Source organism: Tursiops truncatus, chromosome 5, assembly GCF_011762595.2.
Source record: "Tursiops truncatus isolate mTurTru1 chromosome 5, mTurTru1.mat.Y, whole genome shotgun sequence".
Taxonomy (NCBI): domain Eukaryota; kingdom Metazoa; phylum Chordata; class Mammalia; order Artiodactyla; family Delphinidae; genus Tursiops; species Tursiops truncatus.
The window spans coordinates 42,895,465-42,913,127 of record NC_047038.1 but is presented as its reverse complement, the minus strand read 5'-3'; the positions used below and the strand labels follow the sequence as shown (position 1 = coordinate 42,913,127).

Genomic DNA, 17,663 nt, shown 5'->3' with positions numbered 1-17,663 from the left:
TTCCTGGGAAGGCTGTTTGGCATTAACTCTGAGTGATGTGGGACTGACTGCAGGGCTGTGAGCAGATGAGTGACATGACTGAATTTTTAAAGGACTATTCCTTATACTATGTGCATGTTTGAGATTTCCCTAATAAACAATAAAAATAAAAGGCTAACTTCTTAGTAGCTGGGTTTCAAAGAGGCCCAGTGGCTCAGACCAGGCTGGTCACAGTAGATGATGGGATTTTCCATTAAATTTGTAAGTTGAATCAACAGGATTTTTTGCCGAAGGGTGAAAGAAGGGAAGGCATCAAGAATGGCGCTAAGATTTTAGGAACAGGCGCTTGGAGATTTTTGGAAAGGTGGGTCGTTACCATCAATTGAGACAGGGATGTATGGGTAGACCAACTGAGGGGTGTATTAGTTTCCCGTTGCTGCTGTAATAAACTCAGTGGCTCAAAACACCACAGTTTTATTTATTCTCTTACAGTTCTGGAGGTCAAGAGTCTGAAACCAGTTTCCAGGGTTAGTCGAGGTGTCAGTGGGGCTGCTTCCTTTTGGAAAATCTCCTGAGGGGAGACTCTGTGTCCTTGACCTTTATCTATCTTTAAAGTATATCATTCTAATCTCTGCTTCCATCACCACACTGCCTTCCCCTCCTCTTGAACCAAATCTCCCTCTGCCTTGTTCTTATGAGGACACTTACATTACATGCACAGCCCACCAGGATAGTCCAGAATAATCTCCCCACCTCAAGATCGTTAACTTCATCGTATCTGCAAAGCCCCTTGTAATATAAAGTAAAATCCACTCATTCCAGGAATTAGGACCTGCCTATCTTTGGATGCCATGACTCAGCCTACCACCCTGGGTCAATTCAGTCCGGTTTGGGATGTGTTGCATCTGAAATATCTATTAGACATCAGAGTAAACTGCTGAATATACAAGTGTGGCGCTCAGTACAGGGCCTGGACTATAGAAATACTCATTTTGGAGTCACCAGCATACAGATGAGATTTAAAGCCGTGAGACTGGATTTAAAGCAGAGATGCAATTTCCCAACCTCCCTGGAGTTAGAGCACAAACACGTGCCCAAAACTCTGCCAACCAGATGTACCCACATCTGGGTATAGCTGTGGGCAGAGTAGATTGAAACATCGGATGCCACCGAGGGTTCATTGTCGCCGGGGGTGCCCTGGCACCAGCTCTCCGAGGCAGCCGTGGCAGACATTCTAGAAGGAGCATCCAGGCACGCGCATCATAGGAACTCTCTACGGTGTCTGTGCCCAACAGGCTGCAGGGGGATCTCCCCCAGGGCAGTTCTGGGTGGGACTTTGGCATAGCCTCCAGCCCTGCTCCTCTGGCTCTCCCAGGAAGACTCTGAGTGACCCAATATCCTTCAACACATCCCATTTCTGCTGAGCTACCTGGATCTGGTGTGCGATGCTTTGTGATTATGAGTTTCGACCAATGTGCTCCTTACTTGAACTTTAGGAACCTGAAGCCTGCGCCTGGGTCCAGGCTCCGGGGAGTCTTTCTAGTATCCTGTCTAGAAGGGAGGTTGGGCGCCGTCTTCACAACAAACCCATGTGGCAGTTCCCATTATTTCAGTTTTGTAGATGAGAAAAATGTCAAATTCAGGTCATCTGACTCCAACTGCATTGCTCTCACCATGGCCAGAAGGGTCAGTGTCCACAGGACTGTGGGCAGGAAAGCACAGGGTGTCTTCAGGGAAGTGGATCCAAGCTTGCAGTGAAAGTTTCTAGTGGGGAGCAGTGGGTGGTGTGTTTAGAAGGAGGTTCTTATAACCAGGAAGGCCAAGCCAGAAGTTCAGACTCGGTAGCAGGGAACGTTGAATGTTTCTGAGCAGAAGGGACAGGAGAGTGGATTTCATTCTCAGGTGAGGAAAGTGAAGACCCAGGTACACAGACTGTTCTTTACTTCCTGTGAGAGGACTCAAAAACATGCGTGCCTAATTCACAGACAGTGAACAGCAGAGAGTGGGAGAGGACTTAACCTCGCCAGCCACCCTGGGACACATGCTGGTGTTGGTGGCTCTCTTATCCCAATTTCTAGTCAAAAGAGCCTAACAGTCGCCAGGGTGAATTCTGGAAACCTCATAGACTCGCTTCAGACCCACTCACTGGCTGGGTAGTCTTTTCTTGGGCAAATCCTTCATTATCTTCCCTAAGCCAGAGTTTCTACACCCCTGAAATGAGGGTAACAGAACCTATCTGTATCGGTTCAGATATAGGTTTGGTTACTGTTGAAAGGACCCCAAATCCCAGGGGCTTAGACAAGACAGATGTTTGTCTCTCTCTCTGTAACTGTGCAGGCTGATCTGTGTTTCCATGGCAGGGGGCACCCAGCCTCCGTCTATGGCTTGCTCTGCCATGCCCAGCGAAGATGGCCCATCACCACACCTTCTGGGTCCATACACCAGCCAACAAAGGGGGAGGGAATGAATGTTCTTTCCTTTCAAGTCACCCACATCACTCGGCCCCAGAGGAAAGAGAGGCTGGGAAGTACAATTGTTATTCTTGGCCACCATGAGGCCAACTAACATTCAAGGGTTCTATTACTAAATGAAGATGGGAAGAAGAGCTATATGGGGATGATGAGCAGTCTCTCTGCCTGCCTGTCTGTCTGTCTGTCTGTCTTTCTCTCCCCGCTCTGTGTCTATCTAATGAACTAGTTAGAAGGATGAACAGAATGTTCTATGCAATGCACACAGCACAGCCCCTGGCATACAGTCGATGTCCAGCCCAGATTAGTTCTCTTCTCCTTCTAGATGGAAAAATGGACCCTACAGACATTTATGGAGGACCTACTCTGTGCAATTGTGATGAGACACACAAAGAGGAAGTTCATGCAATCTCTACGTCAAGTGTTGGAGACAGATGGTGAGGAATGAATTACAACATGACTGGAGAGAGGGAAGTGCTGTAGTTGGGTTGTGCACAAAGTCAATGGAGCACAGAGAAGGGAGTTCTTACATCCACCTACAGAATTAGGAAAGCCTTACAGACAAAGGGACATTTGGAGTTGGGTCCTTAAAGGTACATACAATTTTAGCAGATAGGAAAGGAAGGGAAGAGAACTCAGGTGTTGGCATATGAAATCTTCCTGCCAACACAAATCAAAACAACAATACAGGGCTTCCCTGGTGGCGCAGTGGTTGAGAGTCCGCCTGCTGATGCAGGGGATACGGGTTCGTGACCCAGTCCGGGAAGATCCCACATGCCGCGGAGCGGCTATGCCCGTGAGCCATGGCCGCTGGGCCTGCAAGTCCGGAGCCTGTGCTCTGCAACGGGAGAGGCCACAACAGTGAGAGGCCCGCGTACCACAAAAAAAAAAAAAAAAAAAAAAAAAAACCAAAAGAACAACAATAAAGCATCATGTTTTATCCAGAAGACTGACTAAAATTAGGTATAGATACAGGTACAAGTACAGATAATACCCAGGGTTAGTGAAGAAGGGGAGAAAGGGGCACCTGCCATGTACTGTTGGTGGGAGCGCACACTGGGGCAGCTTTGTTGAAACATATCAAAATTCAAACTAAAAATACATCCTTTGACCCAGCAACTCCCTTTCTGGTAATCTTTCCTACGCAGACACTTGAACAAGAGCTCAAGGCATGCAATCAAGGATTATATTTCAGCATTGTTTATAATAATAAACAACTACAACCACAACCTACAATGAAGTCAGCCTATGACTGAAAAATGGTTACATAAATGGCGAGTGGCCATCCTACAGAACACTCCGCAGCCACTAAAAGACGGAGTCAGAAAGTACGCACAGACAGAAAAGGATGACGTCCTTATATCGTTAAGTGAAAAGGGGCCACAGCAGAACAGTCTGTCCAGCATGACTGCTCTTTGTACAAAAACAGAGGCAAGTAAATAAATGAAAGTAAGACCAAACCAAAAACAAATAGATGAACATCTCTGCCTGGTAACATATGTGTATGTGTGTGTACTGGGATGTATGGGAGAGATGGACCAAAATGTTGAAAGAAATTACTCTGAGGAAATGGAAGTAGAGGGAAAAGGCTTCATCTTATTCACTGTTGATGATAGCTAAATACTGGAAACAATCTAAATGTCCACCTATGGGCAATGGGTTAAATAAATCATGACGTGCGCACACAACAGAACACCACAGATAGGAAAACAACACCAAGACACTATTATGCGAAAAAAGCACATTGCAGAATCCTATGTATACTATCATTTATACTAATAGTATAGGGCTTCCCTGGTGGCACAGTGGTTAAGAATCCGCCTGCCAATGCAGGGGACACGAGTTCGATCCCTGGCCCGGGAAGATCCCACATGCTGCGGAGCAACTAAGCCCATGCGCCACAACTACTGAGCCTGCGCTCTAGAGCCCGTACTCTAGAGCCCATGCTCTGCAACAAGAGAAGCCACGACAATGAGAAGCCCGTGCACCACAACAAAGAGTAGCCCCCGCTTGCCTCAACGAGAAAAAGCCCATGCACAGCAATGAAGACCCAACACAGCCAAAAATAAAAGCAAATAAATTAATTAATTTTTAAAAATAGATACATTAGGATTGAGAAATGTAAACCTTACCACTTAAATGGAGTCAGGAGGTCAGAAGGGGGAGCTCTCATGCAGTGCCACTCATCAACTATAGGAAGAATTGTTGATTACAGACCCCAACAGAATCATCCACAGGAACAATCATCAATCATCAACAGGCCACAGCAGGAGAGATGTACACTGCATCTTCCGTAAGAAATCGACCACCCCAGCAACTCAGCCAATGAGAAACTGTCATCACCTTGAATTCTCACTTTTCTCTGACGGACTTTCATTCAAAACACCCTCTCCCTACTTCCTCCTTTTTCTCTATAAAATAAAGTTCCTCTCCTTCATTTATTGGACTTGTCTATGGCTTTTGCTCTAGCCTGCTTGTCCCGAACTGCAGTTCCTCTGCTATTCCCAAATAAACCCATTTTGCTGGTAAAATAACTGTCATCTCTAAGGGCAACAGAAATAAGTTTTAATAGGTCCTCCTGCCACCCCATTCCCAGCCTTTGTGCTGAAGCTGAGGCATCAGGGCAGACTCTGCTCTGTGGTACATGGCAGGGGTTCATTCAGCTCAGCTGCACAGATGTTCAGCAAACCTGCACCAACCCAGCAGCTCAGATATGAAGAGAAGTGCAGTGTAGAAGTACCAGTCTTACACTGCAGCCAGACGTTTTAGGGGGTGGGTGTAAAATGATATTGCAATCCACCAGCATTCTGTAAATAGTACGGACTGATTATTTTGGGGAAGCACGGAAGTTGGGTTAAGACATTCACTTACGAATTTAGGCACAGTCAGGATGACTGCTGTGTTGCACACACTGTAAGAGCTTCACTGGTCTATAAAATGAAAAGAAGTAATATTTAAGGGATTATTTTAACGACTTTCATTCATCAAACATTTATGGGGGGGCCTGCAAGGTACTGGAGATACAAAGTCTTTGACCTCAAAGAGCATAGTTTCTTTTTAAAAATATTAGCCAGCATTTATTGAGCACTTACTATGTACCAAGAAATCTGATTACATATTTTACATAGATTATGTCATTTAATCCTCACAACAGCCAAACAAAGCAGGTACTATTATCATCTCCAATCTACAGTTGAGAAAGCTGCCCAGAGGAACTTGCCCAAGTTCTCACAGTAGCAAGCTGTGGAGCTGAACTTGAACCTCCACTCCAGAGCCCGAGCATGGAACCACTTCTGTTAAGGATGTATGATTTTGCTTGGAAAAACCTCTTGATAAGAATTTTGGGCAGGTTGGACTCGAAGCACACAGGTGATGGCTGGTGCGCAGGCTTCAGTGAAGAAAGTTAAATTGCTTGTACAGTAGAGGTAGAAGATGTGGGGTCCAGGCAGCCAGGAGGGAAGGGAAAGCAGCAGTGAAGACAGGATCCAGGTAACAGTGGGAGGAAGGCCAAGGAAGGATCTCTGGGTAGGGGGACCAGAGGGGACTCTGGAAGAACAGGAAACAGGTTCGGTCTATGGCACGCTATGTGACCCCTCCGTAGGACTCCCTACTTCTCAGTCTACACTATTCAGATTTTGTGTGTGTGTGTGTGTGTGTTACCGGGCCTCTCACTGTTGTGGCCTCTTCCACTGCGGAGCACAGGCTGCGGACGCGCAGGCTCAGCAGCTATGGCTCATGGGCGCAGCCGCTCCGCGGCATGTGGGATCTTCCTGGACCGGGGCACGAACCCGTGTCCCCTGCATTGGCAGGTGGACTCTCAACCACTGCGCCACCAGGGAAGCCCTATTCAGATATTTTTTACAAGAGTAGTTTGTTATTGCTGTGTTATGTCCCCCCAAAAAGATGCACTGAGTTTCACTGAGTCTGGATCAATACAGCACTAAGCAGAAAACAATCAAGAGACAAGAGAGGCTCTGAAGAAAGACATCGCCAAAATTTGCAGGAATTCTGGGGAGAACTTTCAACTGCCACAGGACAGAGGTCAATGTCACCTGAATTTTGAGAGGCATCTAGCTTGAGTCTGATTTTTTAACCTTGTTCGCTCTCCCATGTTAAGCCTGTTGTTATCGCCTCTGGGCTCCCAGGAGCAATAAAAACCCTACCTTAACACAGAAAGAGCCCACGAGCAGTACAAAAATGGGAGTTGGGAGGCTGAGCCAGGCAAGGGAGGAGCCCTGAAACCAGCTTTGGTAGGGTAAACTCGAGCCAGTAAAAGCAGGCTGAGACCCTGAGGCTCACAGCCGTGAGTCAGGAATGAGACCCTGGCTGGGCTCCCACACTTGACCTGATGACTTATAAAAAGACAGCTTCCTTGGGGGAGGTCCTGGACCAAAGCAAAGGGGTCATAACTGTGGAATTTTTAGCCATATTTTTCTCTATCATTGAGCTGTTTTAGGATAAGAATTACCTTTTATTTAATTTACTAAAATCTGATGCCTTGATTAAGAATTAGAGTTCTATAGTAGAAAGAAAAGAGGAATCTTCAGGGCCACACAATGCTGGATTCAAAATTCAGCTCTGTCACTGAGTGGAGACCTTTGGGAACTTGCTCAACCTCTCTTAACACTTAATTTACCCATCCATGAAAAGCGGATATTTATATAAACCTTAAAAATAGACAAAACTAGGGCTTCCCTGGTGGCACAGTGGTTAAGAATCCACCTGCCAATGCAGGGGACATGGGTTCAAGCCCTGGTCTGGGAGGATCCCACATGCTGCGGAGCAACTAAGCCCGTGAGCCACAACTACTGAGCCTGCACTCTAGAGCCCGCGAGCCACAACTACTGAGCCCACGTGCCACAACTACTGAAGCCCGCACGCCTATGGCCCGTGCTCCACAACAAGAGAAGCCACCGCGGTGAGAAGCCTGCCCACCACAACAAAGAATAGCTCTCGCTTGCCTCAACTAGAGGAAGCCCGCGCATAGCAACGAAGACTCAACACAGCCAAAAGTAAATAAAAATAAAATATTGAAAAAACAGACAAAACTAACCTATGCTCTTACAAGTCGAGAGAGTGGTTACTATTGTAGGCAGGTGGGGATCCTGAAAGGGAAGCCAAAGGGAGACTAGGGGTGCTGGTTGTGCCCTGTTTCTTGATCTACATGCTGGGTACATGTGTATGTTGAACTGGTGAAAATTCATCCACCTGTATACTTACGGTTTCTGCATTTTTTCTGTACACAGATTATATTTCCAAAAAAGAGTATGTGCTTCACTTTGTTTTCAAAAGAGGGTGATAACAACACCTAACTTGAGAGATTCCTGAGAGCATTAGCAATAATAGATGAGGAAAATGGTACAGCCTTAAGCTGTGGAAGAACAGCTTTGAGGGGCTTGTTCTCCTGGGGAGTCCAGAGTAGGGGGAGACCCATACTTCCAGGGGCTTTGCTCAGGTGGGACAGTTACCAGGTCCATGGAACTTTTGAGACAGCAGAGGGCAACAGGGCCGCCTGGACGGTCACGGACACTGGCAAAGACTGCAGATGTAATGTGCACCCTGCCATACCCACAAACGTTCGGGAAAGCCACTAAGTCCTTGCGGTGTTGGACTCTAGCCCCTAAGGAGACAAACAGGCCTGCAGACTCAGGTGCCGACACAGAGAGAAGAAGGAAGCAGCAAGGTGAGTAATTCCCAGTCCAGGGGAGGGCTTTCAACCGTTGCAGGGTTTGAGCCAAATTTACCTACATTTCCAAGTATCAGGAATGCCCTGAAACGATCTCTGATTATACGTATATAAAGTGCCTGGCCCATAACGTGCTCAATAAATGGTAGCTATGATGCTTTTCCTGTTGGTCCACAGTCACCATGCATCTCTCTGTAAGTATCTCAAACTCCACCTTAGCACATGTCATGCGCAGTGTGGCATCCAGAGATGCAGGGACCATAGTCCCTGTTCTCAGATGACGCACATGCAGTAAGCGAGTGAAGAGAAAACTAGACATACACAAATGACAAAGGGCTGCTGTCTGTCCTTTAGCGTCATTAAAAAGGACTCTGGACAGAAGTGGGCGGGGGCCACGTGGAACCCTGGCCAGAAGGCCCTCCCAGTCCCCACACCCAGTGACAACCCAGAAGGCACAGTTCCACGGCCTTTGGAGCTGATCTCTGAAAAACCTTTTCGGCAACCCTCTGCTCCTCCTTTGAATATATACACTGACTATAATATGCCACCTACTTGTAGCCATTGATACAGCTATACTGGAAACCCATTTTCTCCAGTCTCTCTTCCAGGATTTTCACACTGCCTTCTCCACAGGATTCCCTGAAACACAAAAACATAAAAACTATCAAAATAGAAGGAGAAGAGGATGGGGGGAGCTGTTTCTGTGTTAATCAAAAAATATTTTGACCGTGTGCTCCCTAGATGTTCTCCTCTCTGGAGAAATACGTGGCAAATTCTCTGGACCCAAAAAGGCTGCCGGCAGTCAAGCCGCGGGTGCCCAGGACGGGGTGCTCTGAGCCTTCAAACCTGCCCGAAGTTTTGCGAGTCACACGCCTTCGGAGGGTTTCTGCCGGCGCATGCGCGGTGCTCCACAGGGCTCATCGTAGCCCCACCCGTCAACGCAGCACTGTGCTTGTGCGCCGAGCCTGACCAAAGGCGAGTGCCAGCCTGTTCAACCCAGAGTGTATTAAGTTAAGCTTCAAATGGAAACAAAAACATACGTGTCAAAAAATACTAGAAAACTCAACTCAACAAAAGGGAAAAAAACCCAAATCTCACATCACTAGAGATAACTGCTGCTAACACTTTGGTGTACATCATTCTAGACTTTTACAGTATATTTATTCCCACAAGACTTTTAAAATATTTCAATGTGATTCTGTTGCCCAGCGCATTTTGTAATATGCATTTGCCCATGTCTGTGTCTATACATATATACCTCTCTGCCATTATTCTTAATTCCTGCCTGGTCTACCTTACATAATCAGAACACAGTTCAAAAAAGCAGTCGCCTCTTGTTAAAGACCAAGGTTCATTCCTATATTGCAATGTCATTGACACTACAAAAAAACCTTGTTGAAGTTTCATTTTCATACACATGCTTAATTATTTGTTTCCTTAGCATACATTCCTGGAAGTAGGTTTTCTGTCACCGAGGTTTTGAATGCATTTTCAGGCTCTTGGTAGCACTGCCACACTGAACCCCACGTTGACCACCCCAACAGAGTATAAGATGTCTATCTCCCCACGTTCTCATCAACAAGGATTCTTGCCCTCTCGACGGTCAGAGTTAAGCAGGCGGATTGATAAAGGCAAAGAGAGGTGGGTACAACACGGCCAGCTGTGATGAGTAGGTATGTTATTCACGTTGCAGACAGGATCCGGCCTCAGTTTACCTGGAGTGGGAAGGTGAACAGCCTCCCCACTATAAAATTAACAGAGAGGGAGTGTACAGGGAGGAAATGAGCCATTGGAGGAAGTTTTCACAGAAGTGGAATTCTAGGCATTACGGGAATGAAGAGGGTAAGGTGTTGAGTGACATCATGTTTTAGAACCTTGCCAAAATCTGGGACTATGTCCTTCTCTGGGCCAAGTTCACTACTTAGAACTTTTTGGTAAGCAATGACATGGAGGTTTCAGGACACCTAGACACAGAGCTCAGTCAATGGGTTATTTAACCTTTTTTTTTTTTTAATAAAAGAAATCAAAGCAGTGTTAAACACAACTAGCTATCAGCCATGTGATTTTTCACTCTCTATGATTTTTTCCCCTAAAATCTGAGCAGTTTGGGACCCCCATTTTCTTAGCTCATGACCTGCACCTCGATCCTGTGGCACAGATGTGGACAACCAGGTGTTCTTACCCCTTTATTATCTCTCCTGACACAGGAATAATGTGCTGAGATGACAATGAATTGCAATTTCCTTATCTCATTAAAAACAGATTCAAAGAAAACCAAAATAAACAAATGTGACCTAATGAAACTTAAAAGCTTTTGCACAGCAAAGGAAACCATAAGCAAGACAAAAAGACAACCCTCAGAATGGGAGAAAATATTTGCAAACAAAGCAACTACAAAGGATTAATCTCCAAAATATACAAGCAGCTCATGCAGCTCAATATCAAAAAAACAAAAAACCCAGTCCAAAAATGGGCAGAAGATCTAAATAGACATTTCTCCAAAGAAGATATACAGATTGCCAACAAACACATGAAAGGATGCTCAACATCACTAATCATTAGAGAAATGCAAATCAAAACTACAATGAGATATCATCTCACACTGGTCAGAATGGCCATCATCAAAATATCTAGAAACAATAAATGCTGGAGTGGGTGTTGAGAAGAGGGAACCCTCTTGCACTTTGGTGGGAATGTAAATTGATACAGCCACTATGGAGACCAGTATGGAGGTTCCTTAAAAAGCTAAAAATAGGGCTTTCCTGGTGGCGCAGTGGTTGAGAGTCCACCTGCTGATGCAGGGGACACGGGTTTGTACCCTGGTCCGGGAAGATCCCACGTGCCGTGGAGTGGCTAGGCCCGTTAGCCATGGCCGCTGAGCCTGCGCGTCCGGAGCCTGTGCTCCGCAACAGGAGAGGCCACAACAGTGAGAGGCCCGCATACCGCAAAAAAAAAAAAAAGCTAAAAATAGAACTATCACATGACCCAGCAATTCCACCACTGGGCATATACCCTGAGAAAACCATAATTCAAAAAGAGTCATGTACCACAATGTTCATTGCAGCACTATTTACAATAGCCAGGACATAGAAGCAACCTAAGTGTCCATCAACAGATGAATGGATAAAGAAGATGTGGCACATATATACAATGGAATATTACTCAGCCATAAAAAGAAACGAAATTGAGTTATTTGTAGTGAGGTGGATGGACCTAGAGTCTGTCATACAGAGTGAAGTAAGTCAGAAAGAGAAAAACAAGTACCGTATGCAAACATGTATATATAGAACCTAAAAAAAAATAGTTCTGAAGAACCTAGGGGCAGGACAGGAATAAAGATGCAGATGTAGAGAATGGACTTGAGGACATGGGGAGAGGGAAGGATGAGCTGGGAAGAAGTGAGAGAGTGGTATTGACATATATACACTACCAAATGTCAAATAGATAGCTAGTGGGAAGCAGCCACATAGCACAGGGAGATCAGCTCCATGCTTTGTGACCTCCTAAGGGGGTGGAATAGGGAGGGTGGGAGGGAGACGCAAGAGGGAAGGGATATGGGGATATATGTATACCTATAGCTGATTCACTTTGTTATACAGCAGAAACTAACACAGCAATGTAAAGCAATTATACTCCAATAAAGATGTTTTTTAAAAAAAAAAGATTCAAAGGACAATCTTTCTCTGATAGATACCTTAAAACAACAAGCAAGCATAATATCTAGACAAAAAGCAACTTCTCACAGCAACAAGAAAAACAATACACATTGTTTTTCATGCAACAATAGGTATAAGTTGTCTTCTGGGAAGAGAGGAGCAGATTCTGGTATGACTATGTAATAAGTCATTTGCAAATTTAATCTTCTGCCCAAGAGAAAAAAAAATATCACTCATTATATGGTGAGTCTTAGGGGGTCCTGGCGGCCTGAAATGGGGAATTTGCTAAGATTCTTCCAGAACATTCTTTCAATAACACATCCACTCAACGCTTTCCCCAATGTAGATTCAATGCTCTGAAGGACAGGGCCCCAGCTGCTTCTGAAGCACCATCACGGCTGCACAGCTTTTACCAGGCTTGGCCTTATTGGCTTGTCTCTGAGCCAACTGGCTTTACGTTTTTTATCTTTAGTTTTGCCAGCACTGCCCTTTGTTGATGAGAAGGATGAGTTCAAGTTTGTTTGATATCTGAGTTGATATAACCACTTGAGTTAGCGGCTTCCGAGAAAAATATGGATCATAAGTATTTCCTTGGCCAGTTACCTGAGACCCAGCTGCGAAACTGGTTGTTCTCTGAGAAGAACGTCTTCATTACATGATCCATGAGTCCATTCTGTGAACTCCCAGTGAGGCTTTTGAGCTTTAAATGACCAGGGAGAAAAACTGGCTTTGACCTACACAAATGACCTACTCAGAAAGGCTGAGAAGAGTATCTGGATAAAGGAGGTTTTCTCTCTGGGCTCAGGACTGACTCATGGCATTTCCAGAAAGTCAAGCCTTTGCCTTTCTCTGCCCACCACATTAGAAACAGAGAAGACCATTGATTCCCCAGAAATGTAAATGTAAATCAGACTGGATCATATTACATCCAAGAAAAGCAGGTTTGCACAAAGATCAGTAGCATCATAACTTACACATTGGTTCCCCCGATTTCATGCATAACCCAGATCTCAATGCGTGTGATTTTATCCTTCTGTAAGTGGGGAATTTCAAAATCTGCAAAAAACCTGAGAAACAGGAAAGACATTTCTTAAAGTCCTAAAGCAATATGATACTGTTCCCATATCAATGTTAGTTGACTTACACATTACTTTTGTTTTAAAGCTTTGCGGGAGGCACTTTTTAGCTTTAATTTTTAGGTTACTTATTTCATTCAGGCATTCATCAGCTGTTAGTTGTTTTATAAATGTATGGACATAGTTCTGATCTCCAGGTCATTCAATTGTTTTTCTCTACCTGATCTTACAGAAGCAAGCATTAGACTGGGGATGTGAATGATTCTCTTAAGCCTCCGCTGAAAACAACTAAAAACACATTTTGGCATCTTTGTCTTACATGTTGGTGCTGCATTCTTACCCTTTTACAGGATAGGCTCCTGTTGGCTCTGAACCATTCAGCATGACATTGATCACCCCAGAACTATCCTTTGCATACTGCAAAAAGAAACAAGCATTTTGAGTAAGCTGTCATTTTTAAGCTATGAAATGGTCAATTGTTTTTTAAATTGACAATTTTCAATACTGGCAAGGATGGGATAAATTTGGTATTTCATAGAGCCAGAGGGATGCAAACTGGCATATCTTGGAAAGCAAATTGCTTTGAAATGTCAAAAACGCAGTAATTCCATGCCCGGGAATCTACCATTATAAAATAATGCAAACCAGTATCAGATTCCAGCATTGTTTCAGCTGGTGTACACTAACTTATGCTGGCATTACAAGCAACCTCAAAATCACAGTGGCTTTAAACAAGAAAGATTTATTTCATGCACACACTACATGTTTATCACAAGTGTTTGGATTTGGGGTTTGGGTTTTGCTCCATATGTCCTTGCTCTGGGACCCAAGCTGATGCAGTTTCCACAAATGCAGAGTCACTGGTTATCAGGAAAGGGAGAAGAAAGTGGCAAATCACAGACCAGTTCTTAAAGGTTTCCACCCAGATGTCACACAGTCATTCCTACTCACATCCTATTGGCCAGTGTAAGTCACACGTAAGTAACTTCAAGAGACAGAATGAGTGCAAACCACATGCTCAGAAGATGAGCCAGAAATACTTGGTAAACAGCACGAAGGATCACCTGGTGCACAGAGATGTGCACAAAGATGTATATTGCAGCATGGTTTGTAACCAGTCTAAAACAGTCAACAACAGGGAAGGATAAGTCAATTATGGCCCTTTCATGTCTGAAATATTACCCAGCCATTAATAAAAGTCTACAAAAGATATGCAATGACATAGAAAGTGCTTACATTCAAAGCAAAAAGCAAGACTAGGTGGACAGAGCATGTGCTCCACTCTGTTAAAAATAAATAGGCATGGCTTCCCTGGTGGCGCAGTGGTTGAGAGTCTGCCTGCCGATGCGGGGGACGCGGGTTCGTGCCCCGGTCCGGGAAGATCCCACATGCCGCGGAGCGGCTGGGCCCATGAGCCATGGCCGCTGAGCCTGCGCGTCCGGAGCCTGTGCTCCGCAACGGGAGAGGCCACAACAGTGAGAGGCCCGAGTACAGCAAAAATAAATAAATAAATAAATAAATAAATAAATAGGCAGAAGTCTGGGAATACTAGTCAATATTCTCTGGACCTGTCTGTCCCTGAGATTCCCAAGGGACAGACAGGTCCAGAGAAGTTCCCAAATCTCCAGCTGAGAACACTACTGGAGCATATAATTTCCCTGATAAAACGTTTATTCTAGTGTGAAGCCGGGTGGGGGCGATGGCAGGGGGTATCACGCAGCTCTGTGACACATGCCCGGCAGAGCCACGCCGAATGCCAGCCGCAACAAAGCAACAATGTACTCCGTGCCACGCCTGTCTCAGATTGCTTCCAAGTAGGCTAACAGTCTCAGTTCAATCTGCAAATGTCAAGGTCTGATGACCACTATTTGCCCTTAGGTAGCATGAATATGGATGATTAGTTTTCTTATTTATACTTTCTATAATTTGTCATTCTCTATCCTGAGCAGTTATTACATTGATGATAAAAATTGTTTTTCATTAAAAACATGCGTGCAGATACAGTGAGGCTCTATGAAGTCATGGTCGAAAATGTGGTTTCTGGCTGCTGCACTTAGTAGCTGGGTAATAAGTCTGATCAAGTTTCTTGGCCTCTCTGTGCCTCATTTTTCCTATCTGTAAAACAAGGGTAATAAGAGTCCCTACCCCATAGGATTGTAAAGATCAAATCACTTAAAATAATACTTAACATTTATGGAATACTTATTTGCTATAGTTCAGACCCTCTCCTCATCACTATACTAGACTACCTCTCCTCATGTTCAGACCATCCAGCGTATTCTAAGGGCTCATAAAATGTGGGCATGATTATTAGATTCCCATTCTAGAGTTGAAGGAAGTATAAGATGGTGGCTTCCAGCACACTTTGAAGTTGGGCAGATCTGCTGGGGAGAATATGGTTTGTTTTTTTTAACATATAATGTTGACATCACCCCCAAGTTGTCGTTATGATCCCACGTTCAAGTGATGATGCATCCACCACCTCCCACTCCTCACTGAGGGGCTCGGGCAATTCACTGCCAGCTGCCTGGAGCCTGCAGTCCAAGCAGAACCTGTGGGGAGTGGGCATGGATGGAGGGCTCCGACCGGAGCTGGCAGGAGAGCACAGGAATAAGAATGCTTCTGTCTGGAGCAGGCCCTCTGCTTAGTTCCAAACTGCAGCTGTGGTGGAGGATTTGACCAAAGTCTCGCTCACCCTGATTAACAGTGGACCCAGCGGACACCTGGTGGTCCAGAGCAGGAAGTAGGACCAGAAGAGACACAGAGAGCCCTGAAAGGAGCTTGGTGGCAGTGGGTAGAAGGACTTCACATCCACCAGCCTCCTAGTCAATACAGCTGACTGCTTTGCTCAGTACTTGAGCTAAGGACTGCACCCTCTTTATTTGGAATGTTTGGTCTAACACTGGTGACAGAAAATGTAAGTCACTGGCATGTTATAGCTACCGATAGCTATCATCAACTCTGGTGACAATATCCTCTGAGAAACAGACCCACATTTAGGGGACCATTTCTTTGTCTCCAGCTTATCCCTGGTCTCCTATTGCCTCCTCTTCAGTTAATATCAACCTTGTGCACATCTCTGATGCCCACATCTAGATCTTAGGGGTCCCAGGCTCTCCTATAAAGCAGGGGTTACCCCACTTCACACCTCAATCAAAATCACATTGATTTGAACTACTAACAACCACCACAACACCAGAGTAATAATGACTGTTTAACACCTTCTTCTGGAGCTAACATTCAGAATTTTTTCTCTGTACCAGGCATTGCATTAAGCATTTTAGCTTCTTAAATCCTCACCCCTTTATGGAGCAGAGAGCGTGAATCAGAATGTTGCAAAGGTAGAAACCGAGACTCAGAGAAGTTTAGTAATGACCCAATGGCCCAGCCTCTGAACCCTTCTGTCCCCTGTTCACAGATCCCGCACCTGCTCAGTCACCCAGCCAGCCATCCCAGGATTACCTGGATGGAGGCACTTTTCCAGTAAGAATCCACAGGATTGTTTTCACAATCTTCAGATGTAGGGCAGGATTGGTAGTCGAGTCCTACAGGGAAAACAGACAAACACATTTTATTTCAAAGATTATATCAAGGAAGAATTAATTGAAAATATTTGCTGGCTCCGCAAAATATACTGAAACTCATTCTACATAATGTGTATGGGCTTAACATTCATAGCTCTGCCCGCAGACATTTGTCATTGTGCTCGGCACAAATGTGAGGAAAGCAGAGAACTAAACAGCTGGGTTAATTCTCTACTGGAGCTCTAGCAAGTGATATATATATATATATATACACACATATATCCAAGAAATATATATAATAATATTATGTCCATATTAAAAAGTATATTTATTACATATATAACTTTTTTTTTGCATTGTTGGGAGAAATGCCTTCTCCAATTAACCCAGGTCTTAGAAGTAAATACAAGAAAAATAGACCAAGAAAGTAACAGTCCTTAATCAGAAAATAGAAATTTTATAACATTTAAAATATAGAAAATGTTAAAATGTATTACATTAAAAAAAATTTTAAAGACAAAATTCAGCAGATATATAATGGGATTTGTTCCCCATTTACTCTATAACAAAAGGAGAAAGTGCTAACTGACAATTCGTTCCAGGGAGAACAAAGCAGGGCAAAATGTGAACTTCTTGAAGGGAAACACACGGAGCGTCCTTGCTCCCTCTGGGAGCACCAGCATCTCGATGTGCTCACCAACTTGGAGGCTCCCCAAACCCCATCAGAGAGGGGTTTTTATGGAGATTTCATTAAGTAGACTGATTAACCATTAGTAGATTGATTAAACCATTGGTGATTAACTCAATCTCCAGTCCCCCGCCCCTTCCCAGAGGACAGAGGATGGGGCTGAAAGTCCCAACTCTCTAATGATGCCTCTATCTTTTTGGTGACCAGCCCACATCTGAAGCTATCTAGGGACTCCCAACCACCAGTCATCCCATTACCATACAAAAGACACTCATCACTCCTCAGAGCCCAAGGGTTTCAGGAGCTGTGCGCCAGGAACCAGGGGGTCCAAGACCAGCTATTAATTTGTAGTATACCACCGTCTCCCTCCCTTCATGATCGTTCCATCTCACCCCTCCTCCATGCTCCCTCACCCTCTGTAGGATCATCAAACTGAGGCTTCCTGGTCACAGTCCACTGGAAGAATGGCCATGTCCATTTGATCTGCACCCTGCCATGCTTCCCGCCTCACGCAAAGTGAAAGTCCGCAGCCTCACGATGTCCTGTGCTGTCTGGCCCTCCCTTATTCCTCTAGCCTCACAGTCTA

General features: G+C 44.8%; 1 protein-coding gene across 11 annotated transcripts in view; it reads right to left on the bottom strand.

The window, feature by feature from the left end:
• BST1 (bone marrow stromal cell antigen 1) overlaps positions 1-17,663 on the bottom strand; it is a 35,103-nt gene that overhangs the window by 11,463 nt on the left and 5,977 nt on the right. For 6 of the 11 annotated variants that reach the window (XR_012331937.1, XM_033856875.2, XM_033856876.2 and 3 more), the window contains exons 4-7: positions 16,328-16,410; positions 13,206-13,282; positions 12,764-12,856; positions 8,686-8,772 (exon numbers count right to left, since the gene is read on the bottom strand). Coding sequence is in view for 6 of the 11 variants with exons in the window: in XM_033856875.2 (XP_033712766.1) it covers positions 8,686-8,772; positions 12,764-12,856; positions 13,206-13,282; positions 16,328-16,410 (340 nt within the window). In the remaining 5 variants the exon portion in view is untranslated. Of the gene's footprint in view, positions 1-1,652; positions 3,286-4,579; positions 5,378-5,413; positions 5,994-8,685; positions 8,773-12,763; positions 12,857-13,205; positions 13,283-16,327; positions 16,411-17,663 lie in introns of those variants that run through there. The other 5 variants (XR_012331940.1, XR_012331938.1, XR_012331939.1 and 2 more) reach the window with 4 other exon arrangements.